We start from the raw sequence: 27829 nt of genomic DNA on the forward strand, positions 1-27829 counted from the left end.
CAGTCATAATGCTCACCAGTGATTGTCATTGAGTCCACTTTATATCCACTACAGGACAATGGTGTCGCTCAGCAGTTTCAACTTACCCATTTCACGTGGTCACATGACCAACCTCATTCTGTGCCCCCTGAATTTCCTGATTTCATCGCACCACCTAAATCTCTGCCTTCCTCGGCTGCGCTTCCCCTCTTGTGGCACCTCTTCAGCTGCTCTTACCAACCACCTGTTACCTTCTCCACATATTACACGATCTGCCCCCAGCTCCGTCTCTTCCTCTTTATTTTTATTAGAATATCAGCCACTCACATTTGCTCTCTTATGCATACAGCCCTCTTCCTGTCTCCCAGCATTACATCTGTCATTGGTGGTGTCTAACCTACAGTGCTACCAGGTGTGTTATCTATAATCAGGCACTTTCGGCCTCTGCCAAGGAGTACTAGAGTGTAGACATGCTCCTAGAGCAACTCGCTATAGTAGAAATCGCTGACGATAGTTAGGGAGCTCCAGTATGCAGAACTGTGAAGAATCTCAACTTGAGGCTCATTTGAGAATATAGTCGAATTCTGTAAATTCGACCTTGATGGGACTGATGAAATTGAACTAATTATCCAGTGGGTTGAATTAAACAAGATGCCGAAAAAACATCTAAACACACTTCTGTTGAATTAATTTGGCAGTATTTGCTCGATTTTAACATGCCCCCGAATCAAATGCGCAGCCGCCTTCTGTGGGACCAAAGTAGAAAACTAACCTAAAGATAACATTAGCTTCTAAATAAAGTGGAAATCTAATGCACACCTGATATTTTAGCGAGAAAAATCGGCAAGGTCTAATATGTGTTGCACAGAGGTGACCGGCTTCCTAAAGTCAGCTTCGCCGCGTGGTTGTGAGCCAGCTTTCCCGCAATACAGTCGTGTTATGCGGCAAAGCATGCAAACGTCGCAAACGTGGCTTTTAGTTCAATTATTATGGTAAAAAAAGAAAAAGACGCTTTAGAATCAAATAAATACTATAATCAGACTTGTGAGCTACTGCCATTGCTTGAAAATTTTCCTAAGAGAGGATGAAAATAGGCGTTTTCTATGGTAGATTTTTTACTTGTGTTCAGCACAATCGCTGTCCCCGAAGCTCTGCCGAGACAGACATTGCCAGTAAAGGGGTCGCTGTTGGGGTCACCATAGGGACCAGGTGCTTGCATGCCGACTGGCCAAGTTTGAATAATCCGGCGGAGGCCAAGTTTAGGATCGAAATAAAGAACATTTGAACCCACTAAATGCATTTGCGCAAGCCAGGACATTCGGTCGGGATTGAATAAACTGAAATCGAAAAACGTAACTATACAACAATACCTTGATTTGGTCGAGAACACATACGTCAGTCCTGTCGTATGTGTTCCTTCGACTTTGTCTTCGTCTTTAGCGCTTTTTTATGAAAACAGAAGTGTACTGTACTCATAATAGAACTGCTCATCATGGAGAACATCTCGGTCTAATCTGATACTTGTTTATGGATACAGGGCTTTGTTGCCGAAAAACCTGGGTTGAAGAGAGCAGATTAGGGGAAGAAATGGGACTAGACCCAGTGCCCATATGTTGCTGCAGCATCACGAGAATTCTGTAATCTGAGAAGGTTTTATTCTACTGAGTATCACAGCCTGCAGTGAGTCGAGAAGGCAACACAGATATGGTGCTACAGATATGGTATACAGCAGTGACAGAGCTGTAAAAAGAAAGAGGACTGTTTAGTTCTATAGGAAAATCCACCAAAATTGGCCAGTGTGCATCTTCTTTCATGTCTAAACGCAGTGTGTTCATAGCTGTGTTTCAGTGGCTGACTGCTTTTTAGCAATTATAAATCACACTGATGTCATCAAGATTTAGTTCTGCATTGTCAAGGTAGTGGTATCAATACCGTCGTATGTATGCGTCATTTTCTTGCTTGTGAAACCTCTGCGTTTGGTAAAAATTACTCTTCGGAAATCCTGAGGTTCTAATTTGTCATTCCACCTTTTAGATAAAGTTTGTTGCCCTTTATCCTGGAAGGACACAGCAGTCAACTCAATCATTCAGATACTGGAAGGTTCATGTTCAAATGAACAACACCAAAGTGCATTTGGCTGTACAGGGCTACAGTACAAATGCCAAGTAGCGTGATGGCATAACGTAAGGGCTACTTTAAGTGACTGTGTTATTTTGTGACATTGTTTGCTTTGTGTTTGCTTTTCTTCCAGAATAAACAGGAATTACCTTGTCTTTTTTAAGGATTCAAGCAAGTACTAAACATATCTTTGTCAGCTCTAATAGCCACCATATATGAACAAGGTTTTTGGACTTTACCCTGAAACTTTCAGGGTATTAAATGCAAAATAAAGTGCTTGTTCACAAGCCAGCAATGGACTGGAGTTATATATGCATAGCCTTGTAACACATGGTGTTTTGATACATGCGCGATAAATAGATGTCACAGTTTTGGCTGATATAAGTAGGCAACCTCTTGCTTCACAACCAGAATATGCTGGATGATCATATTTTTGCATTTATAACTGCCTTCACATATAACCTGTGTGCATAGTTAATACCACAAAAATAAATAAAAAATGTATAATCTACCTAAATAACATTGCTCAAAGCTCTATAATGAGCAACCCTGCATAATTATTAATGCAAAGGAAATGGGCGAAACAAATTTGTTGTAATGAAAAAATGCACTTTGTGTTGCTGTGAAGTCACACTGGAAGTCACACGGCACACTGAGAAAAATTGAGTAATATACCTCAATGCTGCACTAGGTTTAAATGGTCCACATTGTATTTCACTAGCAGTCTATCTCAGCAGTTCTGTAGTGCTGCAGAAGTGTCTTCAGGAAAGCTAGCAGGCTTAGCCAGCTGTGTGTCAAGCTTGCTGACGTGTCTTCAGTGGCTTTGCAGTATCAGGCATGACGTCTCGTACAGAATGTTGCACTGATCAATGATACAGGTATGACTGGCTCTTTTGTTTAAGCCATTCACTCATTCGAGCTCAAGTTTTTGGTGTGTTTTGCAGGGTTCGTAGTGTTGCTTAAAACCACTGAAAAACCCTTGAATGCAAAACTGTCATTTTCAAAGCCTTGAAGGGTCTTAAATTTCACAAGGTGCTTAGGAGATTTTATCTGTCTATCACAAGGTTTGTGCAATCCAAGAGTCAAGCCAATCTAATTTTAGTAGCATCTCTGGGGTAAGGAACCATCTTGTTTGTGGTGGTATGTGATCGTTTATGCAAGAAAGGCTTAGCAAGCATCTCTGCACAATAAAAAATGGTTTGCTCATTGTTTATAAGATAGTGTTTTGTTTTCAAGCAGGCAGGCATCATGGTGCTTTGATTCTTGGAAAGGCTTTGTCAGGGCCTTGAAAGTTCTAGAAACCTTTGAATTGTTTCTGCAAAACCTGCTAGTACAAATAATGGTATTGTTAAATACCATGTTCTGGAGGGTGCGGTGTTTGCCTGCTTGATCCAGAACAAATCTCAACTGGAGGTTGTCTGGGGCCATGCAGGATAAAAGGCAGGTGCTCTTATAAAGCACACAACAGGGCCCACTGTATGAGAAGCCCTCTGCAGAGTACCTGTCCTGTATCCTCCCTTGCCCCGTCAAATTTTGTGCTCATTCCCACCCTCTAAATGCGTACCAACTCGCCCAACAATGCACAATGCTAAGATACATGCCTGTCATCGTTCAGCTGAAACACAGCATGCATCACGTTTTGTCAGAAAAGTGACAGACCGTTCTTTTGCTAGAAAATCTACACATTTTTGGTGGCATCGTTACCAACAACTTTCTCTGTACTGATCAAAGTAAGAAATTACTGTTCCTAGACCTGGGATTAAACTAAATGCACCTCTGCACTGAATCGAAGCTTGAGCAAGTCAGTACTTTAGTCAGAACAGCTTGTCATACTTTGGTCCCTTAATCATGTAACGTCTGATACCATTTGGCTCCTGCAGTGCGTGCTTTGTGTAACTGCCTAGACAGATTGCTAGGGCAGGCTTTGTGCAGTGTAGCATTGTTCTGTTTAGGTGTTGCACACCGTCTTTTCTGCTTTCCTCCCCAACCCTAACCTGCCTCGCTTTTCACGCTTGCCTTGCTTCTTGCACCAGGAGTGTGTGCTGATCACGGTACGTGCCATCTGCGCTCTCAGCTCTCTTCTTTCTTTGTTTCGTTTTATTGCTTTCCTCGTCCCAGTTTGATGAACCGGCTGGCCGGCTTCTGCGGAGCTGGCCAGCTGCATCGGCAGAAGCCGTGCAGATGTTTTGCAGTGCCTGTCCATTTTAAACGCTATAGCATTTCTTTGGGGACCCCGCCCACATTGCTGAATTTGTGGGGTCTCAAAGTTGTGCCTAAGTAGCCTACGTGGTAGGTGCTTTGTCAAAATAGTTCAGGTATGAGGCAGGCCCATTTTTTTTCTACGTAATTCACCTCCATAGTCAGTCCTATGCAGCTGTGTGAAAATATATTTTAATATGTTGTATGAAATGCAAAAGCATTTCATTGGGTACCCTCACCCACTTTTCTGAATCTGGCTTGCTATCTGACCATGATGCTGAACTCAATGTAAAATTTAAAAAAAAGCAAGAAAAAAAACGTTTTGTTGTTGGTTTTGAACAGAAACCCCGTGGCTACAATGTGTGCTCTAGTACTACTCCACTATAGAATTGCTTTGCCCATAGAAATAGCAGAATTTATAACCTTTTTCTCCTAGTTCACCAAATGATTAATGGCTTCAATTATAAGTGGCATCACAAAATAAGTAATCCTTTCTTTGGTGTTGTAGATTTAACCTCTGATGTAATACCCACTCGAAGGACTAAAGGTGTGATTGGTCGCATATTCACAAGAAATAAATGAAACTTGAAATTTTGAAGATGTGTTATCCTCATTTGTAGACGTGATCATCTACGTAGCATCAGAATCACCATAGCCATTATAAATCTATAGACAATGAACCCATGCAAACTTATGAGTAGTGTCAAAAGGCAGTGTAACGTTAAAATGCTGTCATATTCTCATAGGTAGCCATAAGTGGCTTCTGCTGCAATTTTTTGCTGTGATGCGTCCATCAGCATAGACAGTGACACCTCTGACACGCAGCCCAGTTTCATTGCTGTGCTGTTCTCTGGACCTGCAGCCATTTTCCAAGTATTAGGGTATTTCAGAACAATGTTAATCGCTTTCTGTTATCGCCTCTGGCTGTAGCACTTGCCAGTTTTGTGAGCACTCACTCAGTCTGCCAGGTGTGGTACGTATGCGGTGCATCAGGTGGAATGTGTGAAACTTGCAGGTGGCCTGGAATGGTAGAGGTAAAATAACGCAGTGATTGTTGTAATACTACAAAAAAAGAAAGTTGGTTTGTGTTTACAGGTAAAAAGGAGTACTGACACAATATTTAAATTCCTATTTATTTATTTTTCTCATTTAGAAGTCTTGGACCTGGAAAAGCGCTGCGAAGTATATTGGTGAGCTTCAGAATGCACCAAGCACTTTACAAGCAAATACCCAATAGGTGCGTGTGTGTGTGCCGTGATGTGGCGCAAAAGGTGGTCACTTGGGCGCAGAATTCCGTGACATTTTGGCACTCGCGCTTTCTTGCTCGGCCGTCTGTTGTAATGCTACATTGGTGCATGCAGTGAGTAGCAGCACAGCAGACGACCGAGCGAACTGGAACAAATGCTTAAGTGAGTGCGATTCCCTGCTCCCACATAGCCGCCTTCTGTGTCACGACGTCACAACTTATACACATACATCTCAAACGAAACCGAAACTGGTTTGTGTACAGCTATTACAGCAAATTGCTCGGTGCATTCCGACGCTTGCCAGTACATTTTGCAGGGGCTTTCCACGATCGTGTCCTTTATTTAACACACAAGAAAAGTTGACAATGTCATTTGACTACCTACCGGTAAAACCATGATTACGTGTAGCTGTAGTTGGTGTCTTTGCGGCGAGCGCCTAATCAGCCGCATGGCGAACTAGCCCTGGAGGTAGTTGTCATGTGACTACTCCTATAAAACAAGCAGTGCATAGGATGAGACAATGTAGAAGACAGACGGGCAGTGCTGCATCTGTCTTCTTCTTCGCCCCTTCTTTGTAAACCGAGTATTTTAACCATGGGCTCCTGTAACAACGAGCAAATTGAGAACATTGGCTTCCGCCATACTGTAGCATGAAGCCACAAGAGAGGCCCATATGAGTTCCCTGGAGATTAGAGAGAGCAAGGTTCTCCCCAGAAATGTTTGAGAGGTTGACATATTGTGACCAGAGGGGTGTTAAACACACAAATAAGCCCCCCCCCCCTTCCCCCTCTCTCTCACCATTCCATAATTTTGAATTATAAATTCACGAATATTTTGCTTTGGGTGCATTAATGAAACATGAGCCAACGACGTAGTATCCTACTGCAATCACAAAACTTCACTGGTACAAAGAAATGCATAGCTTGCTGCTGTCATAATTTGTGCGAAACGTGCACCAGCAATTCAGATCTGTGTCCACGTGGCAGCACTGATGAGTCGTTACGCTTCTTTTTCTATTTTTCATGTGCTTCTTTTGCTTTTACTTCTGCACAGCGAAGTATGATGCTGTGGCTATGGGAAGTTCACATCTCTCCTTTTTAATATGGTTCAGTAATGGCGGCATTGCGTCAAAGGAAAGTTGTGCTGCTTGCATGCTCTGCACTGTGATGGCATCTCTCAACAGCTAATATTCTAGCCGATTTTCGTCGACAGTGCACTAGAAAAGTGTAATTTTCTCAACTAATTTCTTTCTTTCTAATAATTTCCTACTTGATAAGAACACCCGTGGATCATGAAAAAAGAAATCAGAAAGCCAGAAATTTTCACCAGTCAACCGGAATGGTCGGCGGTAAACTAGAGCTATAGGGAGAACACTGGTATAGAGCCTCGTACACAGGCTATATGTTCATTTGCCTTCAAGCCATTCTTTTCAAGACCTATGTGGGTTTTCTATGTCGTGTCACACTACAGTCTGAATGGGTGCTCTTTCCTTTTCATGATGGTAACATTGTCCCCATCTGCTAAAGACACCCTGTTGTGAGTTTTCCCCATGTTCTCACTTCCCATTCACATATGGAATTACTGCTCAGTTTGACCAGAAGCAGCGGTGTTCACTTGCCTTATCCTTGTCACTTGTGTGCGTGTATGGAACACCAGAGCCTGGAAGAGCGGGTAAAAGAGCTTCAGGCGGAGATGGCGCGCGACCGGCAGGAGCAGGAGACGGCCATGGCGGCGCTCGGAGAGAGCCATGCCCAGGCGCAGCAGAGGCTGCAGCAGCAGGCTCTTGTGGCCTTATTGCGCATGCTTGGTAAGCAGGGCAGCCCTCTGCACCCCGACTTCCTTCTGAATGATAAAGCATTTGGGGAGAGCAGTTAAACAAAAAGTTGCAGGTCCCGTGATCAGCTGTGCTTTCTGGCAGGCAGAGGTAGCCGTGAAATCGCTAAGCCATGCCAGAAGGTCCTGGAAGGATTATACATGGCAGCTGAAGTAACTAAAGGGATGAATAAGAACAAAAATAGAAATATGTTGAGAGCAGGTTACAGCTGTACAGGCTGTGTTGTGTTCTCATGACAATGCAATTGATCATGGTGACAACACAATAAACAGAAAACTATGATAGTTTATTCACTTTACAGCTTCCTTTAGAAAAGAAAACTAAGGATTGAGGTCTAAGGCATACACCTGCGCTTAACAGAGGATCTCAACCCAGTAAAATTGTATGAAGGGAAGCATACAAAACATAGCAGTTTACCTTTCACATCTTTTTCCCAGCACTATTTCGTTGTTTTACACAAGCTAGTTTGTGTCTTCTAGAAGAATTATTTGTTGGGCTAGTTGGTTTTTCAGACAACCGCTTGTCTTTGCCTCGCTTTCTTGTGTCTGTGTCTTTTATTGCACTAATTGACTTGTTTAGTTCCTGTCTTGTTTGCAGACACATTGCAAGCTGAAAAGGTGGCTTGGCAGCATTATGTTTCTCGATAGCAACTTTTTCAGCTGGTAGTGCAGTCTCAGAAGTGCTAAAAAAGTTCAAAAATAAAATTGCTTTGCCAATATTTGTGTGCAGGCCCAAGGCACCTTGTGTATAGTTCCCAGCAGATTGTACAAGTTATGCCGTAGTATAGCTGGCACAAAGAACACAGACACAAGAAAACCACTGTGGCAGTTGTTCGTGTGTGTTTTTGTTCGCGCTGGTATTCTTCACACTGACTGTACCACGGCATTATGAAACATTGTTCCAGCGCACAATTGAACACAGACGAAAAGAGAAAGACAACACGAACGCCGGCGTTCGTGTTGCCTTTCTTTTCTCGTCTGTGTTCAATTGTGCGCTGGAACGATGTTTCATTATCCTAACCACAGCCAACTAGCCCAGCTGTCCATACTTAGCGATATACCATGGCATGCAAGCACCACCTTGCCCAACAGCAAGTTTCATTTGAGTTGTGATTGCAAGCTCTTTATGTCGCATCTTCTCTTTTATTTTCGATATCAGACATGCCACCAGCCCTTTAGAAGTTATAACTTTGTTTTGTTGTGTTTTTGTGGCCAGCGGGAGTGGTACAGGAAGGGGAGGCTATCGTGGGTGCCTCGCTTGAGGACATGGACCGGCCCGGCCGTCAGGGCTACATGGGCACACCTGGTGAGTGCTGGCTCTTTTTCTTGTTGATTTCATTGACTTTGTGACGGTGCTGTATTATGGCATTTGTTGTGTAACTTGACTAGCGAGCATAGTTAATCTTGCACCAAGAAAAGAGGCCATTGCTAGCACAATGTCGAGCATGACATTGCAGGGACAAACTATGGCACTCAATTGCTGAAATTTTAATTCTCTGTCTGCTAGACAGTTACTCTGCCTTGATTGATGTACAGGGCTGTGCGTTGATTGTTTGTTTTCCAGTCAAAGGCAGTTTAGCTGTGCTTTACCAGATTGCTTGTGAGATTGCTCTATTTTTATAACTATGACTGAGTGTTTGTTTATGCAATAGCTGGGTATAACTGAATATTTTTTGTGCCGATACCATGTGGGTACAGTTGACTTCCGTAAATTTGACCACGCACAGGACATGCAAAATTATTTCAAATTAGCCAATCTTTGGATTAAAAAAATTTCTTGGCCTGAGAGGAGTTTTTGAAAAGCGGTTGAATTAGAAATCGGGTTTAGTTAGCCAATGTGAAACTAACAGCGCTGGATAGTATGTGCGATGTCAGGTCTCAACGACGTGTCTTTGCTGTCAGTTGGGCTCTGCAATATCATGATAAGGGAAGTCAAGTCGGACATACTTCTTATCAATTTTAGCTCCAGCATCATAAGTCATGTAGTGTCATGTACTGTCGAAAATGAAGCCATTGGCAGAATAGGAAGAAGTACAATTTACCAATGATTATTACATCTCTGATAATCCACAATTCCAGCTCATTCAAACAAATCTTAAAAGTTTTGATTGGCCTGGTAAGTATACAGTGCCCCATGCATTTCAAATTCACATGATTAATACAAAAAGTTTAGTTAGTTCAAACAATGTCAGCTGATACAAGGTCACAAGGGAACCGTGGTGGAGTCTTCGGCTGCAACAATAACTATAGAAAGCGGAAACTTTTGGCTGTACAAACATGGTGGGGTGCATCACCAGCTATGGTGTCTGCGTGTGGGGTTACGAACTATTCCAACCGCATCAGTTCCCACTTGACAAAGAGCAGCGGCGTCATTGGATTTATGTGTTTTATACTATTTGCAGTGTGAATAGGAAAAGCTGCTCATCATCTGATTACTTGGCACAGGAACTGAAATAACTGTGCTCGTGTATGGCCAACTCAGTGCAAACATGAAGCATTCTAAGTGCCAATCTTGAGCATAGTACTTTTACCAGCCACCATTATTGTTCTCATGCATTCGACATCTATGGTGAAATACATTGGGCTTCCTGTACAAGGCCCATGGTGTGACGCAGTGCAGCGGTCACTGCGGTTGGCAGACCAAAACGATAAGAAAGCTTTGTGCTTCAGCCTTGGCTCTGTACCCTGTAAAGCAATGATACCCAAGGGGCACTTCATAAAAAGAATGCGAAAGCTCTTTCTAATAGCACAATTACTGCAAACAGGGTGAAGTGCGTCTAGGAGAACAGGCCAAGCAAAAAATGGGTTTGTATTGCCTTGCAGCTTGTGAGGCAGTGGTCTCAAACTCATCTCTGACACCGGGCCGCGTCCGGTTCATATAGCTCATCGAGGGCGTATAGCGCTCTTTTCTCGGCCCACCTCCCTGCCACCTCCTTTTGGAGTGCATGCCTGCAAGTAACGGAAATTCTGGTCGGATTATACAACTCCTGGTTGGTTGGATTATACAACTCCTTGGTTATGCGTTCTTATGGGGTCCTGAGAAAATTGTATAATCGGAGTTCCACTGTACCACGTACTAGCTAGCCCAACAACAAGCTCCCTTAGTATGCTCTTAGGTGTTTAAATAAGCTGGTAGTGTAAATTTGACCGTTTGGCAGCTGTGCATGTGCATGGTGCGTACATATTATTGTTATGTTGTGTATCATAAAAACTCCTTTACCTGCTTATCTGAAATAAGTGGAAAGATAAGTGAAATACGGGTCAGGAAAAAAAGAAATTGTAGTTTAGGACACTTCAGGGAAGGTTGTTGAGATAAGATGACTTTCAGACAAATCTATTGTTTTTCTTACAGCGTTTGAAGCCAGTGCTGAAAGGCTTTGTTGCTGTGTTTGCGAGCTCCCTTTTTGGGCTTTTTCAGAGACCTTGCTGCAGCAGACGCTCGTGGTGTCGCAGGCCTTGGACAAGCTCAAAGCTGGCTTTGAGAAGTTTGAAGGAAACAAGGAAGGTTTGTGATTGCTCCATTTTTGAATGGACGACTGTAGCTCAGACTAATTGCATGTCGTTCTGTCAGTGTGGGATCTGGCTAGCAGTAAAACTAGTTCATAAATATGCTAACAGAACATTTGGGGAAGCTGGTAATGATTGTTCAGGCACGTTCAAAAGTTGAACAACAATATAATGATGTCATTAAAGTTAGCACTCTTCGTTACGTAAAAATTTCATTACATTGAATGCGCTAATTTGGGCCTAACAATTTGGAAGAGAAACATTTGGAAAAATTCGTAAACAACCGTATGTAATTCAACCATTCAACCACCAGTGCCTGCGGTAGTTTTTTTACCAACTTAGTCAGCTTTTCGTAGAATAATACTGGACTCCTTCAAGACAGACTCGGTTAAACTGAATTCTACTGCAGCAGTGACTCAGTGGCTATTGTGTTCTGCTTCTGAACAAAGTCACGAATTTAATTTCTTGCCACATTCCCTAGGGGTAAAATTCAAAAATGTTCATTTACTGTGCTTTGGATGTACATTAAGGAACCCCGGGCAGTCCAAATTGTTTTGGAGTGCCTCCTTCACAGCTCTCGTTTTGCTTTCGGGTATTAAACATCTGATATAAGTAATCAATGAGAAGTGAATTTTCATATGAGTTGAAAAATTTGGGGACATTTATTTACTTCCCATAGATTCAGCGCATTCATGTTAAGCTGGCCTTCTGATGAGATGAACACATCCCAGAATTGCATTTGTGAGCATATCTTGGAGAAAGCTTTACCTCGGGAGCTCCTGTCTGAGTACATGGAAAGGAATAAATCATTTTTTTCTCGGCCTTCAGTGTGCCAGTATTAATGAAGTTTGTTGCACATAAAAGGAAAAGTTAAAATCTGCTGTAGGGTGTCTATTTTTTGTTTATGCCATCAATTCTTTTGACAGATATTCTTAAAAATTACGGAAGTAAAACTAAAAGATTCAAGTTTACAACTCTGTAACTCGGCAATAAAAAGTTATACTTTTAAAGTCTACAATACATCTAAGTCTATTGAGACACTGAAGTCTACAAAATTTATGTATTATACATTGATCCAAATTGTACCACTAATTTGAGAACAAGGATCTCACAGAACCCTTGTAATCATTGTAACAATTTTATGTAAGCTGTTGAATCTCGTATAAAATTTGTCCATTTTAGATTCTCTAACTGATGCAGTTTACAGAACTGTGATACCAATTTTTGGTGAAAAGTAAAGAATTTGTAAACTTCGGATATCTTAGTAAAAAATTAGACACTTTAAATGAAAGTTTTGCTTTCCTTAGTTGGTAGTGCTTGACTCTCTCAAAGACAACAAATCTTGTTCAAATCGGCCCAGCACTTCTGTGATGAGTGTGTTTATGTATTCCATGCACGTTTAAACATGTTTTACAGCTTCTTTAAAGAGCATCCACATTTTGTATACCGACTACAATACCAGTCGAGAACCAACACTTAAGCTGCTCTTTTTCTTACTTGCGTACAGTGTGTCTACTGAAGGGTATGTGAAATACCTCGTTAGAATGTTCTTGTCTCCAAGATCTGGGCATGAGTCATCGCTTGCTAATCCATGGCATTGCTCGCAACATGTGCTGGAAGTGTTTCTGACCTGGTCCCATCGCAGATGCAGACGAGCTGATCTGCTCAGTGTGTCCCCTGGCCCACGTGGTGTCACAGCTGATGGCAGCCGGCAAGGGCGTGTCGCAAGTGTCGCCCAACATCGAGCTCGGGGATGGTGAGAAGCCTAGACTCTTTTAAGTCTTTCCTTAGCTACCTCACTTACTTTAGATAGAAGATCTAACAAGGCAGAACTGGAAAGGGTAACACAGATGAAAAGAAGGAGAGCAAATAGTGGGGAGGGAAGGAGTGAGGCGACGAAAGGGCACACCAGGTGGCAACTGCTGCATCCACAGTGCATTACTGTGCGTGACATCACCGGCATCACCCAACCAGTGTTCATTGAAGATCAAGCCAGTTGCACTTGCCAGATACGAACAAGGCTGGCGCATACCCGCCTCAAATTAACCTTTTTAAAACGCAATGGGAATGCTACATAAGTGCATTATCACATTATCATAATCGAGAAGGTAGGATAGAGAAAACAGCATCGCAATGAAGCGCCACACCTTCATTGTGCTGTCAAGAAGAGTGACATGAGAAATGCAACAGGAAGCTGGAAATCAATCGCTGACTTTGACTATCATCTTTGGTGTTTTCTGCCGCAATTTTTTTCGTTACAATAGCAACAGCTGTTTTCAGTCCTTGCAGCTCTCGACATCTCCACATGCCCATCCATGGGCCAAGTCACAAAACGAACAACTTTACACAAACTCCATTGCTGCCTCGGGCAACATTGGTGCCATTCTAACAGTACAGAAAAATTGTAGGAGAAACCATCAGAGGTGACTGCCAAAGTTAGTGAAAACTTTCTTGTGGAAATTTTTGCTATATCCGCATGCCATCATGGAACCTTATGAATCACGAAATAATATAAAATCATGAAACCTTGTGGGTGCATCAGCAGACACATGAAGTAGCAACCTCACTGCCTACCCGCAATGCTGAATGATACCATGGCACAGTGTATCTTGTTCATAATCGTTCGATAGTGTATAATTATTGCACCCCAGTGGAAACTTCATAGCAACCCTACTATCCTTAGTATCCTTGTCCATCAAGCAGCCATGCTCGTTGCACAGGTGTCTTTGAGAGTGGGATGCCATCACTTTAATATACCGTAGACTTCTGTTAATTCCACTCCTGTGAATTCGACTCGGCACATTTACCAACTATACAGGCTTCAAGTACATGCTTGAAATGAACGAAAACTTCGTTAAATTGAAACCGTGTCACGAAATCACTTCATTAAATCGTGAAAAACAAATACAGTTAGACCTTGATACAGTCGAACCCGATTATATCGAACTCGCAAAAAAACGCCCATCAGTTCGATGTAGGGCATAATTTGTATAAGCCTGTTAAAGATTTGGACGTCATAAAAGCACATACCATTTATAAAAGCACTTCATAGGTGAAACTAGCTTAGTTTCACATGAAATAGTCCTGTATCTTCTGCTTGGGCAACTTTGCTGCCTGCAACAGCACGTACTTCTCCACATTGTGTAAAGAGTCCGAGCAGCTAGTCTGCAATCTTCCAGATTCACACAGAAGCTCCAGATTAGTGCGAGTGCGCCAACTGCCTCGGAGAATGTGGGCAAAAGATCATCGTTGCTTTCCTCATTGTGCCCACTTTCACTTGTGCTCAGTACAATGTCGGCAGTGTAGTCTTCTTTTTGGGCTCTCCTGTGGTCGCGACACCATCATCCGCACTCACAAACTCGCCGACGGTTAGTCCGTCAACTGCATCTGGAAATTCTAACAGCTCGCTCCAAACTTCAGCAACACTGGCAGTGGCTTTGTTGCACTGAGAGTTTTCAGAGTCATCACTAGGCACACGGAAGCCGGCACATCTGAAGCAGTTTCAGATGAACCACTTGTACATGGCCTCCATGATGTCTTATGGCGCCACGAGCCTCGTGTACACATGGTGCTTGTGGCGCCATGTCTACGTGTCGGGCACTGTAGAGGTCGCCACCTGTGTATACAAGGTGGCGCTACAATCTGATATGACCAAATATTTATAAGGGGCTTTGGGGAGTGGGAATAAACATTGTTTTGGTTTCCGCCTTGCCGGTAGTCCGCCTCGTCCCTCGGCTCCTGTGCAGAACAGGCACCACGAGCACTGGGCTGTTTGTCTGCTTCAGCCCTAATCTCCCTCTTGTTCTTCAAGATCGTGCTGAGAGTGCTCCTCGGAATCTTGTACACTGCGGCAACATTCGAGATCTCACTACGTTCAACTTTGTTTATGATTTCGAGCTTCACGGCGAAAGGCAAATTCTGCCGCTTCGCACTAGCCATCACAGCAACACTGTGGGAGAAGGTCCACAAGGCGCAAACACAACGAACAAGAAAAGCAGCAAGACTGCTCACACTTGCTCATGCCTGCATGACGAGGGCACAAGAGCCTCCGATTGGCTGTCTGAGCAAGGGCTGCGGGCAGGCCAGGATAATTTATTGCAGGGGGGTGTCGATGGCTCGCCCGACATGGCACGGTCGCAGTAGGGAGAACGAATGAATGTAGCCGCGCTCCCGACTTTCCCCGCTGCTGCAAGGGAAAGCCAGCTTCTTGGGGCACTTTTGCACCGCTTGACGTTCGATATATTGGGAATTGCTGCTATTTTTGTTCAATGTAAGTACAATTTTTGCTATATATACTCATTGTAACTATAACGTGTTCAGAAATTCTTCAATACACAGGATTATTCGATGTAAACGAGTTCGTCATAGTTGGGTTCGACTAGCAAAGTTCACCATAAGAAAACTCTGAATATAACAAAGTATTTTACTTTCATAACTTCTTGTCCAAAGAACACTATGTATTGATGACTGCAATGTAACGATGTGTGTATCTACAAGATTTTAATATAACGGGGCCCAAGCAGCCTGAGAGGTGCACTTTCGTTTTTGCTGCTTCGGCAAGCTTACTGTCGCGTTCCCCCAATTTGGCTTGGGTCAGCAGCTTCTTCAGGCTTAGCATTTTCGCTGGAAGTTTTGACATGCCCATTTAGCGAGAATTGTTGCAACTCGCGACGCCAATGCCCATCAGAATGGTGGGCCCCCAACTGCCTCATTTGCACGCTTGAGCCCTGTGATTGGCCTTAATTTACAAAACGTAGACTCTCATTTACTTGCTTGGTGCGATGTTTTATGCCTGAGTCATGAGTTTTTGTCCCTGCCCATGATCACCATATGATTATTAGGCATGCCGTAGTGGAGGACTATGGATTAATTTTTACCACCTTACCTTGCACCTAAATCTAAGCATACAAGAGCTTTTTTGCAATTCATTCCCATCCAAATTGTTCCAGCTGCGATGTCGAGTCGAATCAACAATGTCGATTCAAGGGGTCAAATCAGCGACGTCGAGCTTAGCAGCGCAGTGCCATAACCGCTGGGCTAGTACATCGGATGGTTACACAGAAGATACCTTAAATGTATAATGTTTGTTGTCCTCCTAATGCTGGCAATCGTAAAACTAACACTAGGAAAAAATGCAAATTGTAATTGGAGAGCACTGTGCTATGCGAGCTTGCAGTCGGAGCGCGCACAAATGAATGAAAACGGAAGTCATTCTAGCTAGAACGTAGCAGACGACAAAAGTGAGTTCCCCGTCCGACGTCACCGAAGCGCCATAAGCAGCACCGTCATTGGTCGCGCACGAGTCTAGTAGCTGTAGATGGCAACGTGCGGTGACCTATGAAGGGATTTATTGATACCGGTAAACTAAACCGAGTTAGTGGCTGCATTTTCCTGTGACATTGGCAGGCAAGTACTGCAGCGAAGCTGCCGTTGCGGGCATGTACTGCTCTCAGTCTCGCGTGCCTCGCCCCGTTTATTTTTCACAGAGCATCTGTTGGCTGGAAGACATATGATATGATTCAGTCTGGCCACATACTGAAAGTTTGTGCCGAACGATCGTGTTTTCCGGGAACGTAATAACCAGTAAAAAAGATGTACAACTGCATTGGGTCATTTTTCGTGTTTTTGATTCCGAACATTGGTGCTGGAAAGTTGTGTGAAATGGGATCTTATCAACAAGGTTCTGTTGTACTCGACAAGAGCGACTGAAAACATCACATTCTGGACACACATGCGCATGTTAGCCTACCAGCTTGGCTTGGCTGACCCACAGTTGGCAAGCCTACATGCTTATGACCATGCCTATTTCACACTTGCAGACTGTAGTGGCAGTCAAAAACATGTTTGTAACAAAGCATTGTTTAGATACCATGTAAAGGCATGGTAGGCTGCCAACAGGCCATCAAAATCAATGGAATACCTTTTCCTGGCACGTCGACGGCATCTCACTTGAGCTTGTTTCACGTAGTCCTGGTTGGGGTTTTGTTTTTGCTGGTGTCATTTGGAATGCTTCTAAGAAATCTAGGCGATTGCAAGGTTTTTTTTTTTGTGCCTTATGTGACTTTGTCACAATGATGTTCGAGTGTGTTTAAAGAATACATCAAATTGTAGGATGTAACAAAGTAAATCAAAAGGTTTTCTTGATGATATTAATGTGGAAAAAATATACACTTATAACAAAAGTATTGTCATGTCAGTTGCAGCTTCGTTATAATGAGAATTGACTACACTGTTTTATATACACATTCTCACCACATCAAGAGCACTGCAGCTAGTGTATAAAATTAAATTTTCTCTCCAGCAAGGAATTGTTTTCTACCAACGAAACTCTGAAGGAGCTTTAGAAAAGTAGTCTACCGAACTTGCGTCTATATAAGGTCGCATGTTCACCTGCAGCATTTCAATTAAGGCTGTCATATCTTGCAATTGTGGCATCTTTCAGAGCTCGCCTCAGCTTGTCGTCTCCTGGGAACGGAGTCCCTGGCACTTCTCAAGTCTCTAAGGACCGAAGGTGCGTGCCCCTTTTTTCATCGTCCCAGTAGATGTGATCGTACAGCTCGTACGTGTTAATGAAGTTATGTGCATAATTCCTTTGTTTTTTGAGAGCTTTGACTTAAATGTACATTCTACTGTTCGTATGTTCCTGTCATGCCAAAAAGTTCTAAAGTGGAGAACTTAATCGCCATTAGCTGCTTCTGGCAAAACTGCTTTCAATCTAAGCCCATTTTTCTAATTCTCTTTACTTTACAGGCAGGAAAATGGTATCCCGCCTTAATGGTACTAATGGTAGTGCGTGCGTGCACACACATGCACATGTAAGTGTTAATGTTACTACGAGGACAGGCATTGTTAAAATAAATAGTTAATGAGCAAATAAACACGTCATGTTAAGTGGGCACCGAGTGCTCTTAGCCAATTGCATCATGAGGACATTGGGTACTTGCTTGCACTTATACCAGTACCTGACACTTAACGCCTGATCTACTGCAACGGGTGATGCTCATGTCATATGTTGGACACATATGTTGATTGCATGATCTGTTAGTGCAGAAACCATGTGGCAGATGGTGTTTGACAGGCATGGCAAAACACTGTTGAAGAAACGTATGGTTGTAACCTGTGACACTTATCTGCTCGAGAACCTTTATTTTTGTCCCTTTTTCAGAGTGTTTGGTTCATGCCTAAGAAAATCTATCTGTGCAGTGATAAACAGTGACACAAACAGTAGAGCATGAATCGATTTGTCTCCACACAGCAGGAACAACTTTCACTCGTACTTTGGCGTTATCAACCCACAAGTTCTGGTTGAACATGGACTTACAAGGTGTCACCACAAAAACAGAGGTTTCCACTTCGTGTCATGATGATTTGGCAACACTAGGATGTGTACATAAAAAAAATGGAGCTCTAACACAAAAGAATGGTTTGGTATGCTTTGCCACCATATTGTTATAACTTTGTTGTTGCGTTGAAACAGTGAACCCCTGTTATACCGTATTTACTTGCATAACAGTCGCACTTTTTTGTAAAAAACATTGACGTAAACTCAGGGGTGCGATCATTACGCGGGTTAAATTTCCCGCGAAAAGAAAAACAAATTTTCATACTGCGTTTGCTGCGGGTTGACAACAGGTCAACAAGTAGGCGGCTGCCGCTGTAACAGTGCGGGACGCCAAAACAAAAATGGCGGCCAGCAGAGCAAGCCGAACGTGCTGAATGCATTTTTTTTTTCTTCTCATTACTCAGTACATTACGTGCATTGAAACAGTTTCTTCCGTACCAATGATGAATAATATCATAAATATTAGCAATCTTGCGACAATAATGTAGTCATGTCCACTTTGAGGGGACAGAAACAGAGGTGAGCACACTTAGCTGCCAGTGACATAGAAACACATGGCGGGCATGCTGCGGAAACTGCGGCATTTGTTTTCACTACTGTCCTAATACGGCACGTTTCCGCTAAGGGTGTGTGAATATCTTAGCTGTGTTACAAGCGTCGGGGTTATGAATAGGGTACACTGCTAACGTGTCAGTGTAAACGTGACTACTATCATTGCCGCTCGCGATTTGTTGCGTGCCCCCGAGTGCAGGTGAGAAGAATCGAAAGGCACCTTTTTTGTTGTTGTTGTTGTTGACCAAAACCATTATGAAGCCTACAAATAATAAAGACAAGGTAAGTTTCGTTATAGCTTTTTTTTTTTCATGGACTTGCGGAAAGTGATGAAAGGAATGAAATAGAGCATCTGCTTAAGAACGTTTGGTGCTTGCAGACTGCTTGGTATATATTCAAGAGTCATTCGCGTAGCATTGGACGGCATTCGACAGACGGCAAACGCGATCCTCATTAGCTAGACTTGGCACACGACATATCACTGCGACAAGTTCGGAGTGTGATCATTCATTACATGGGAAAGAACAAAAATTGAATTTTGACGACAAAATTCAGGGGTGTGATCACTATGCAAAAGTGCGATCATTATACGAGTAAATACAGTAATAAAATTTCTTTATTTAATATATCACTTTCTTCAAAGTTTTGCGTTGCATAATTTTTAGGCTTGTACAAATATATAACTTTTTTGGTTCAAAGCGAAGTCAGAGCAAATAAATGGTAATTGTCAAATAATTTCAAAGCGAACAGTTCGAATAGCTGCAGGATTTGCATGGAACCTTGACACAAGTTCCAGGTGTTGACAGATATGAAAGAAATGAAATAAAGAAAAAAAATATGAAAGAACGCGATTTGTTGCGTGCCCCCGAGTGCAGGTGAGAAGAATCGAAAGGCACCTTTTTTGTTGTTGTTGTTGTTGACCAAAACCATTATGAAGCCTACAAATAATAAAGACAAGGTAAGTTTCGTTATAGCTTTTTTTTTTTCATGGACTTGCGGAAAGTGATGAAAGGAATGAAATAGAGCATCTGCTTAAGAACGTTTGGTGCTTGCAGACTGCTTGGTATATATTCAAGAGTCATTCGCGTAGCATTGGACGGCATTCGACAGACGGCAAACGCGATCCTCATTAGCTAGACTTGGCACACGACATATCACTGCGACAAGTTCGGAGTGTGATCATTCATTACATGGGAAAGAACAAAAATTGAATTTTGACGACAAAATTCAGGGGTGTGATCACTATGCAAAAGTGCGATCATTATACGAGTAAATACAGTAATAAAATTTCTTTATTTAATATATCACTTTCTTCAAAGTTTTGCGTTGCATAATTTTTAGGCTTGTACAAATATATAACTTTTTTGGTTCAAAGCGAAGTCAGAGCAAATAAATGGTAATTGTCAAATAATTTCAAAGCGAACAGTTCGAATAGCTGCAGGATTTGCATGGAACCTTGACACAAGTTCCAGGTGTTGACAGATATGAAAGAAATGTTCCTTATTCACCAGGAACTAAACAGTTTCATCTCTGGAATCAGTTTATTTTCACAGTGCTATTCTTTGAAAATCTCTAGGCACAAATGCAAGTGGAAAATTTTTTTACAGCGCGAGCAGCACAAAAGATTCATTTACGCACTTTCACTCAGGTCTGTGAGTCTACTTGAAATTTTTGGGCATTTAAGGCGATGGAAACGTTTTGCACTCACTCCTTGTACATCGTTAAGACAGCTGCAGGTAAGGCTGTGTTTTGCAAATTCAGTTTGGTGCTTTCTGTCTGCACGACCGCTTGAACCCATTCTTTCCTCTAAGAGCCGAGATGAGCACAGTGGGCACACTTGTCGCTTCTGCAGCCCTCACTCTAGCTTGTGCACGTCCCATGATTGTTTGCCGTCTACCATCACTCCTGCCTTGGCTATGTTAGGCCTAACCAGTACTGATTTGCTGGGCTTCTGTGACCAAAGTTCAGTTTAGGGTCGAGTCAACACAAATTTATTCACTGAACCCGTACGGCTTTCAGGAGGCCAAGAAACCATTTCACCAGCGAAAGCAAGGGTATGGGGGACAACCTAAACTGGCTTTCTTCGTGGCTGCCACTTTTAATAACAGGGTGCACAAGGATTACCTATGTTCGAGAAATTGAGTGAGACATTTTATGGTGCCAGAACCTTTGGTCGCCGTTATACATTAGTTATACGGCACTGTGAGAGGGACATTCGAATAATTGAGCAGATGCGGAAATCGGTCAGCGACTGTAAACAAGTTCTTCATTTAGGCTTCTCTTGGCTATGAGCCATTTTATGACTCTGCAACTTGCTCACTGAAATTGGAGACTCTCAATTGTCCATGTATTTAAGTTTATATTCATTCGTTTCGAACACAGTGAAAATTTCAGATACTGAAATTTGAGCTGAAGCTAATTTTGAATACCATAATATTCAGTCAAATATAAATATCAAACATTTGCGCGAACCTAATAATTTAATTTCAGTAATTTCATCATGTTTCCTTTGATTGAAAAGCGAATTGGCTTCAACCTCTGCCCTTTTCCTTTTGTCCTCCTCACAGGCAGCGAAGGAGCTCGTGGTGAGGAGGTGCGTGCACGGTCGGACGCTGTGCACGCGTCTCTCGAGACGGTCGCGCGAGCGAGCGGCGCCCTGTCCACTTCCCTGGGCGAGGCGGACACCCAGAAGCTGGGAGACCTTCTGGAAGACGAGCTGGCACAGATGGACCGTGCCATCGACGAGGCCGCCGAGCGCATCCAGGTGAGGGCTTTGTTGGCTCATGGCAGCCTGGAGTTACGAGCAGTGATGTCGGAGAGCGCAACTCAGAACTCGGATCTGTTTAACGCTTGGACGGTCAAAGACGTAAATGTATGGCGGCGTTCTTCAAGAACAATATATGGTTGATGCCATATATTTGCTATGCCATCTGTATGTTTGAAAAATGTGTGAATTTTTCAGCTCTGCGTGGCCCAGCAAGTGCTGCTGCCCCTTATGCATACAAGGAATTTTATTTTTTTGTCCTCGTGCCGTAGTCTTTTGGTTTTCATTCCACGGCTTGCTTACAAAGGTGCATCGTCAACTGCTGTGCGTGTGCGGGTGTTCGGGGGTTAATTTTGCTTTCATATCTGCTTCCATTTGTTGCACTGGCAAAAACTAATGTCTACTTATTTTCTAATCTCTCAAATGGTCACTGTTGATGCTCGCTCATATATTGCTCTCAGGGGTGCGATTACATCAGTTATACAAATGATGCTGCCCTGTACAAACAGTGCTACATTATGCATGCCTACATTTTCTTTCTTGAGAGTCACAAAAACTGATTGCGCCTCTTTGGCGATGGGATGAAGGATTACTGCAAGTTTGTCACTCGTTTGGTTTTTCTGATGGGCACACAACCATCGTGTGTTCTCGTGTGTACTCACATACACAGTTTGATTTCGCCATGGATGTGCACTGGTTGATTTTTTTGTCACTTCATAGACATCGTAAAAAATTTCAGTAAATTTTTTTTAAAATAAGTCACTGCGATGATTTTAAATCTACGATAAAAGAAATCGACCCTGGGAACATTTGACAAAAAGCATGTGCGTGCTTGTGGCTGAAAGTGTCATTCATGACCTTTGCGGCTGATTGTTCTGACAGGGTGCAAGTTTCCACAGAAAAACATAAGAGAGTGAAGCTGTATAAAGCAGTTCTCACACCTTTCAAAAGGCCTAGGGATCTGCTTTGCCACTATTAGAAATCTGCTGAAGGCATTGCAAGCTTGTCGCTGTATCCAATTCAATTCTTTTACTATCCCTTTTCAAGCACTACATCTGACGACACAAACAATTACGCAAATGGAACCAAGAAATGAAATTTCGTATGCCTCATAAGTTCAAAAAAAGCCACACGAGCATGGTGCACCGGATTCACCTTGGTGTTGCATTCACCAACCGTTATAGACATGTGATAGGTGCCAGTGATACTAGCCCAAACTGTGAATACTGTGAGGTGCCAGAAACTCTTGAACATATATTTTGCGTGTGTCCCGCGCACGCGCAAGAACGACAGCAGCTTGTCTCTTCCATTGCAATGATCCATAAGAGACTGCTACCAGACGAGTTTCTTTTAGGTCCTTGGCCTCATGCAAACAGCGCAGCCCTGGTAACAAGTGCCGCTATAGCTTTTCTCTAAGCCACTGGGCTGGACGCACGGCTTTAGAGATGCCACAACTCTTGTGAATTTCTATATACGCATCTCTTCCTTATGCCATCATCATCATTCATCAGCCCTTTCCCTCCCCGTCCCTTTTCCCCAGTGTAGAGTAGCAGGCCAGAGCAAGTTATAGCTCAGGCCAACCTCTCTGCCTTCCTGTAAATAAATTTCTCTCTCTCTCTCACTACATCCAAGCTTATTATGTCTATATTCTCCACTATAACCAATGCATGTTTGTGTAGTTAGTCGGCACTGGTTCTGTTGATGCGGGCTGCACATTTCACTTCAGTTCAAGTTAAACTAAAGGCAGAAAAAAAAAAAAAGAAAACTGCCGAAACGCATTGTTAACTCACTTGGCAGTATCTGCCTTTAACTTTAGCTTTGTCGCAATGTAGCCGTGTTATGCGGTAAACTATACAGAGCTGAGGAAGGTGCCACTGTTACGGGACATAGCTCGTGTTCCTTAATTTGCATGTGTACATGCACCATCTCTGGTCACAGTACGAGCACCAAGATGCATAGTAAGTTTACTGGCAGGCCTTCAGAGTTTTAGGTAGACCCTTGCTGTTTTGTTGGCATTGAACGTCCTCTTGACTTTCTGAGTTTTTTCATCACACCGCCTTGCGTTTACCGAAACACAGATGCGTTTTCTCTGCATCTTGGTGCACAATGGGTGCGCATGCATATACTTGAGGAACGCGCACTAGGCCTTGTCAACTGTCTCGTATAAAAGGCACGTATGGCAGGTGAAACGAGGGCTCAAACTGCCACAGCAACATCAGAGACGAGTTTGATTGGCTGCCAGCATGTTTATTAGTCATCTAGGTGCTCACACTGTGACTGAAGACAGTGCGTGCACACCTGTATAGCCCTTTGTAGGACAGCATGTATTTTTTACAAACTGCCTGAAGTTTCTTGTATGGTACGAATAAATTAGGTGCTTTTAAGTAGTTTACAGCAAATTTTACCTCTCTACACCAAGCCGTTCATATTTAAAAAGTGGAACGCACATGCCCCATTGAACCTCTAGGATCTCAAAGCAAAAATGGTTTCTGACCACTTCCCCGTGAAACAAAACTGTTAATATTTTTCGTGGCGCATAAGTAAATGAGGTGCTTAGAAGTAGCTAACAACTATAATTACACTTCTGTGCAACAAGCCCCATAGTTTTAAAAAGCGGGAATTGTTTGTCCCCCTGTCCCCCTATGTGGCTTCTTCCAAAAAGTGGAACTTGCCTGTCCCACTGACTTTCAAGGGTCTCAATTATATGTAACCACTTCTCTCAACCAAGGCACGACAGACAAAGTGGCACAGTAGAGGCCATAAACAAAATGTTTGTGCAGTCTTTTTGCCAGAGTATCGAACACTGACAGCATTAGCGCCTTTTTGCACATGCATGCTTTTTCAAGTGCATTCACAAGGGCGAGTTTTGCAGACAAGCTATCACTTCATGATACAAAAATGGGTGCTTATTGTGAGCGAAAGATGTAAGTCAAAATACAGGAAAGAGGAATCGCCTATTGGGCATCTCGAGAATGTTTTTTTTCACGAGCAATTGTGGGCCACATTTAGGAAGCGTTCCATCAATGAAAAAATTTTTTCTAGATTTTGCATGCTAGTTGCCAATTAGTACGCATTCCCAAAGATACCCTCGCATGCAGTGTTGAAACCTTTCGCTAGAAGGCAGCACCAAACAAATAAGGTAAATGTGCCCCTTTGTTAGTGAGTAGCATTCTCGCACACAAAATAAAGTGGGACGTATATATCCCATTGTCCTACAAAGGGATGATTAAGAAATATGTAATATGTCCCATAACAGTGGCCCCTTTCCATTCTTAGTATACTTCATTGCATAACGCGGCCGTATTGCGGCGAAGCTGACCAGTCAAATTCAAATTATTCGGTGAAGGTCAATTTTTAAGATCAAAATAATGGAAGTTTGGGCCCATATAAATGTATGAGCGCTGCCCAGTACCTTTGGTCGGAATCGAATTAACCGGAATTGAATTAAAAGAAGTCTGCTGTAAATGCATTGTGCATACTTTACCACCAAGCACACCATGTTACCCAGAGCTGTGGCAATCTTCACAGTGCAACAAGAAAATATTTGTAGCGTTGTGGTACCAGCCTACCATAGGTGCACCTGATAACTAAGCCATCTTGAACTAGTGTTCACCCTTAAACTTGGATTTTTCTTCGCAGTGTCTCAACTGAGGTTTCGGCTATCACCGATCTATGCATTTAGTAAATTATGGGGTCTTATATGCCAGAACCACAATTTGATTATGAGGCAAGCCGTAGTGTGGGACGTCGGAATAGTTTGGACCACCAGGGGGTTATTAAATGTGCACCTAAATCTAAATTCATTGGTGTTTTGACATTTTGGCCCCGTCAAAATGTGGCCGCTGTGGCCGGGATTCGATCCCGTGACCTTGTGCTTAGCAGCCTAACAACATAGCCACTAAGCAACCACGGCGAGTTCTGTGTGTTTAGTCAATCCTACAGGCACCACACTGTTGATTGCACTGTGTCCCTGCCATATGTGTCCTACTGGAAGAGGTACCAAGTTTTTGACGTATAAGCTACCTACTTTTATTTATAGCACATGTTTTGCCTCTTACCAGGCACTTAACAGTAAGTAGGTTTCCGTCTTGCCTCATTAGAGCCTCGTTTGGGGCCTCATCAATAAAGAGATTCCATGTCCAGTGGTGCGTTTCAAAGCAGAGTTCCCCTGAGCAGCCTGATTCTCTACTCATTAGCACTCCTGTCAGGCTCGTTTTGTCACTTGACGAAATGTTTTGTGAAGTTCTGCAAAACACAAATTCTGTTTCTGATAAACTTTCGCTCGTTGGTCTCTTAACATTGCGTTTCAAGTTTCCTGATTGTTAAAGGACACCAAAGGAGTACTACCTGCATAGAGCAAGTGTATTCTGACAATCCCCTGAAACAGGTGAAATGAAAGAAGGTCACTCTGATCTAAAACCAGCATTTGCTTGTCAGCTTGAGCTCTTCTGGCTTTGCTGCTGCTTGTGCACTGCATCTAGAGGTAAATTGTCGCTAATGAAGTGTGTGCGTATCCCACAAAAAGAATGTGTCCTCAAGGCAAACTTCAAAGGAATTCGCGTTTTTACCCCTTTCTTCTTCCTGTGTTGTGTCTACGGGTTTTTTTACAAATTGTAGAGTTCACCGGTTGAAAGGCATGCATTAACCCACAGATGCATATATGGCGCGTGTTACTAATAACCTTGCCAGTCTCCTTCCCACATCCAAAATAGCACTTTGAGACAGTTGACATGCATGACATGTAGCTCATGAGAGTCCTTTCCTTGTGGCAGCTAGTCGCCATGTGACATTGCATCACCTTCGAGGTCGGTTCAGTTTACTCAGTGCAGTCAGTACCTGCGGGATTGGTGCATGTTTTAACTGAACAGTTTTTTAACTTTACATCAATGAAGTATAATAAATTAGCTGCCATGATATTTCCAGCGCCATCATACTACTGTTGTCGCACTTGCTTGCATTGCACACACAATTGCCCACCTCACGTGGTCACGTTGCACCATCTGGTAACACTCTGTGGAACCTCAAATGATGCCAGATAGCCAGCTACCTGCAAAGTGCTTTACATGACATCCATTCCCACAATGCATGTGTTTTCCCCATTCTTTTTTCCATCTTTTTTTTCTTTTTTTTTCTTACAATTTGCTGAATCTGGCATGCAGCTATTTTTACTGTTGTTCAGCAGTGTTAAATCGAGGCTAAAGTAAATTCCACTGTTCTAGTGCCTTTTTTTTTTCTGCTGCTACTTGTGCACATTCCTTTGGAGAAACTGCAGTGCGAGAAACCGTGCGACTTTTATGTTCTCTGTGCAGGACATGCTGAACAAGTCACGGGAGGGTGACTCTGGCATCAAGCTGGAGGTGAACAGCAAGATCCTGGACGCTTGCACAGGACTCATGCAGGTGCAAAGCCGACATCAGCATTGCATGCTTCGCCTTTATCTCACACTTTCAATGGAACGCCAAAGGCAAACATTAGGTCAAGCTGTTATAATAGAGTACTGCTCGGAGATGTTTAAAACATCACTTTTACCAAAGCACGACTTTAATAAATAAGAAAATTAGAGCAAGCTTTTGTTATTACAAGATTGCTTTATTTAAAATTTTATGCGGTTCTTGCTATGGTGCATGAATTCTGGGCTGGACTATTCGAATTGGAGTGGCCCGGGACTCCACTTGGTGGGCTCCTCAGTGAAGTAAAGGCAGCGATCCTTGCTGTTCTCTGTATCGGTATGGAGCGGCAGAGTGCACCGAGAAAGCCACTCTGCCCGTGTAGCGGCAGCCCCTGAGCACTTATTGTCATGCAGTGATCATTTAAAGATGGCTACAGCTGTTCACGAGCGTGAAAAGAGTTTTGCCACTGTCATGTCGACAGTGTCGAGTGTCACTCTGTTCTTTAACATGCATTTCGTAAGCTCCCATGCTGTTGAAATGCACTTTCTGCAATACTGTGGCTATTTTAGGACCTCTTCATTTCGTTGATGCTCGTAACAACGGACTATAATAATCCAGCGAGGAAGGTCCGCGATATCCAAAGTCTGTTTTCTCCGAAATTCGGGCAGCAATATGTTGTGAAATGGCAAAGCTTCACATACACCCCTGTCTAACCCGAAGGTGATCGCAAAGCAATGAAAGCATTGAAATTAAAGCTAATTAATTAATTAATTAATTAATTAATTAATTAATTAATTAATTATTAATTGCTGATAAGCAGGTCTGTGCAGCAATTGTACAAATGCAAGGCACAGCACATTGCTGTCCACAGTTTTCTAGATGCTGTGGTCGCCTACAA

General features: G+C 42.9%; 1 protein-coding gene across 2 annotated transcripts in view; it reads left to right on the forward strand.

Annotated features, from left to right (window-relative positions):
- Positions 1 to 27829, forward strand: part of LOC135908186 (huntingtin-interacting protein 1-like) — a 131683-nt gene that overhangs the window by 55796 nt on the left and 48058 nt on the right. For both annotated transcript variants that reach the window (XM_065439935.1, XM_065439937.1), the window contains 7 exons: positions 7200 to 7350; positions 8593 to 8682; positions 10795 to 10881; positions 12529 to 12639; positions 17326 to 17394; positions 21345 to 21541; positions 26851 to 26940. In XM_065439935.1, the coding sequence (XP_065296007.1) occupies positions 7200 to 7350; positions 8593 to 8682; positions 10795 to 10881; positions 12529 to 12639; positions 17326 to 17394; positions 21345 to 21541; positions 26851 to 26940 (795 nt within the window). The remainder of the gene's footprint in view (positions 1 to 7199; positions 7351 to 8592; positions 8683 to 10794; positions 10882 to 12528; positions 12640 to 17325; positions 17395 to 21344; positions 21542 to 26850; positions 26941 to 27829) is intronic.

The sequence above is a fragment of the Dermacentor albipictus genome, chromosome 2 (genome assembly GCF_038994185.2).
Source record: "Dermacentor albipictus isolate Rhodes 1998 colony chromosome 2, USDA_Dalb.pri_finalv2, whole genome shotgun sequence".
Taxonomy (NCBI): domain Eukaryota; kingdom Metazoa; phylum Arthropoda; class Arachnida; order Ixodida; family Ixodidae; genus Dermacentor; species Dermacentor albipictus.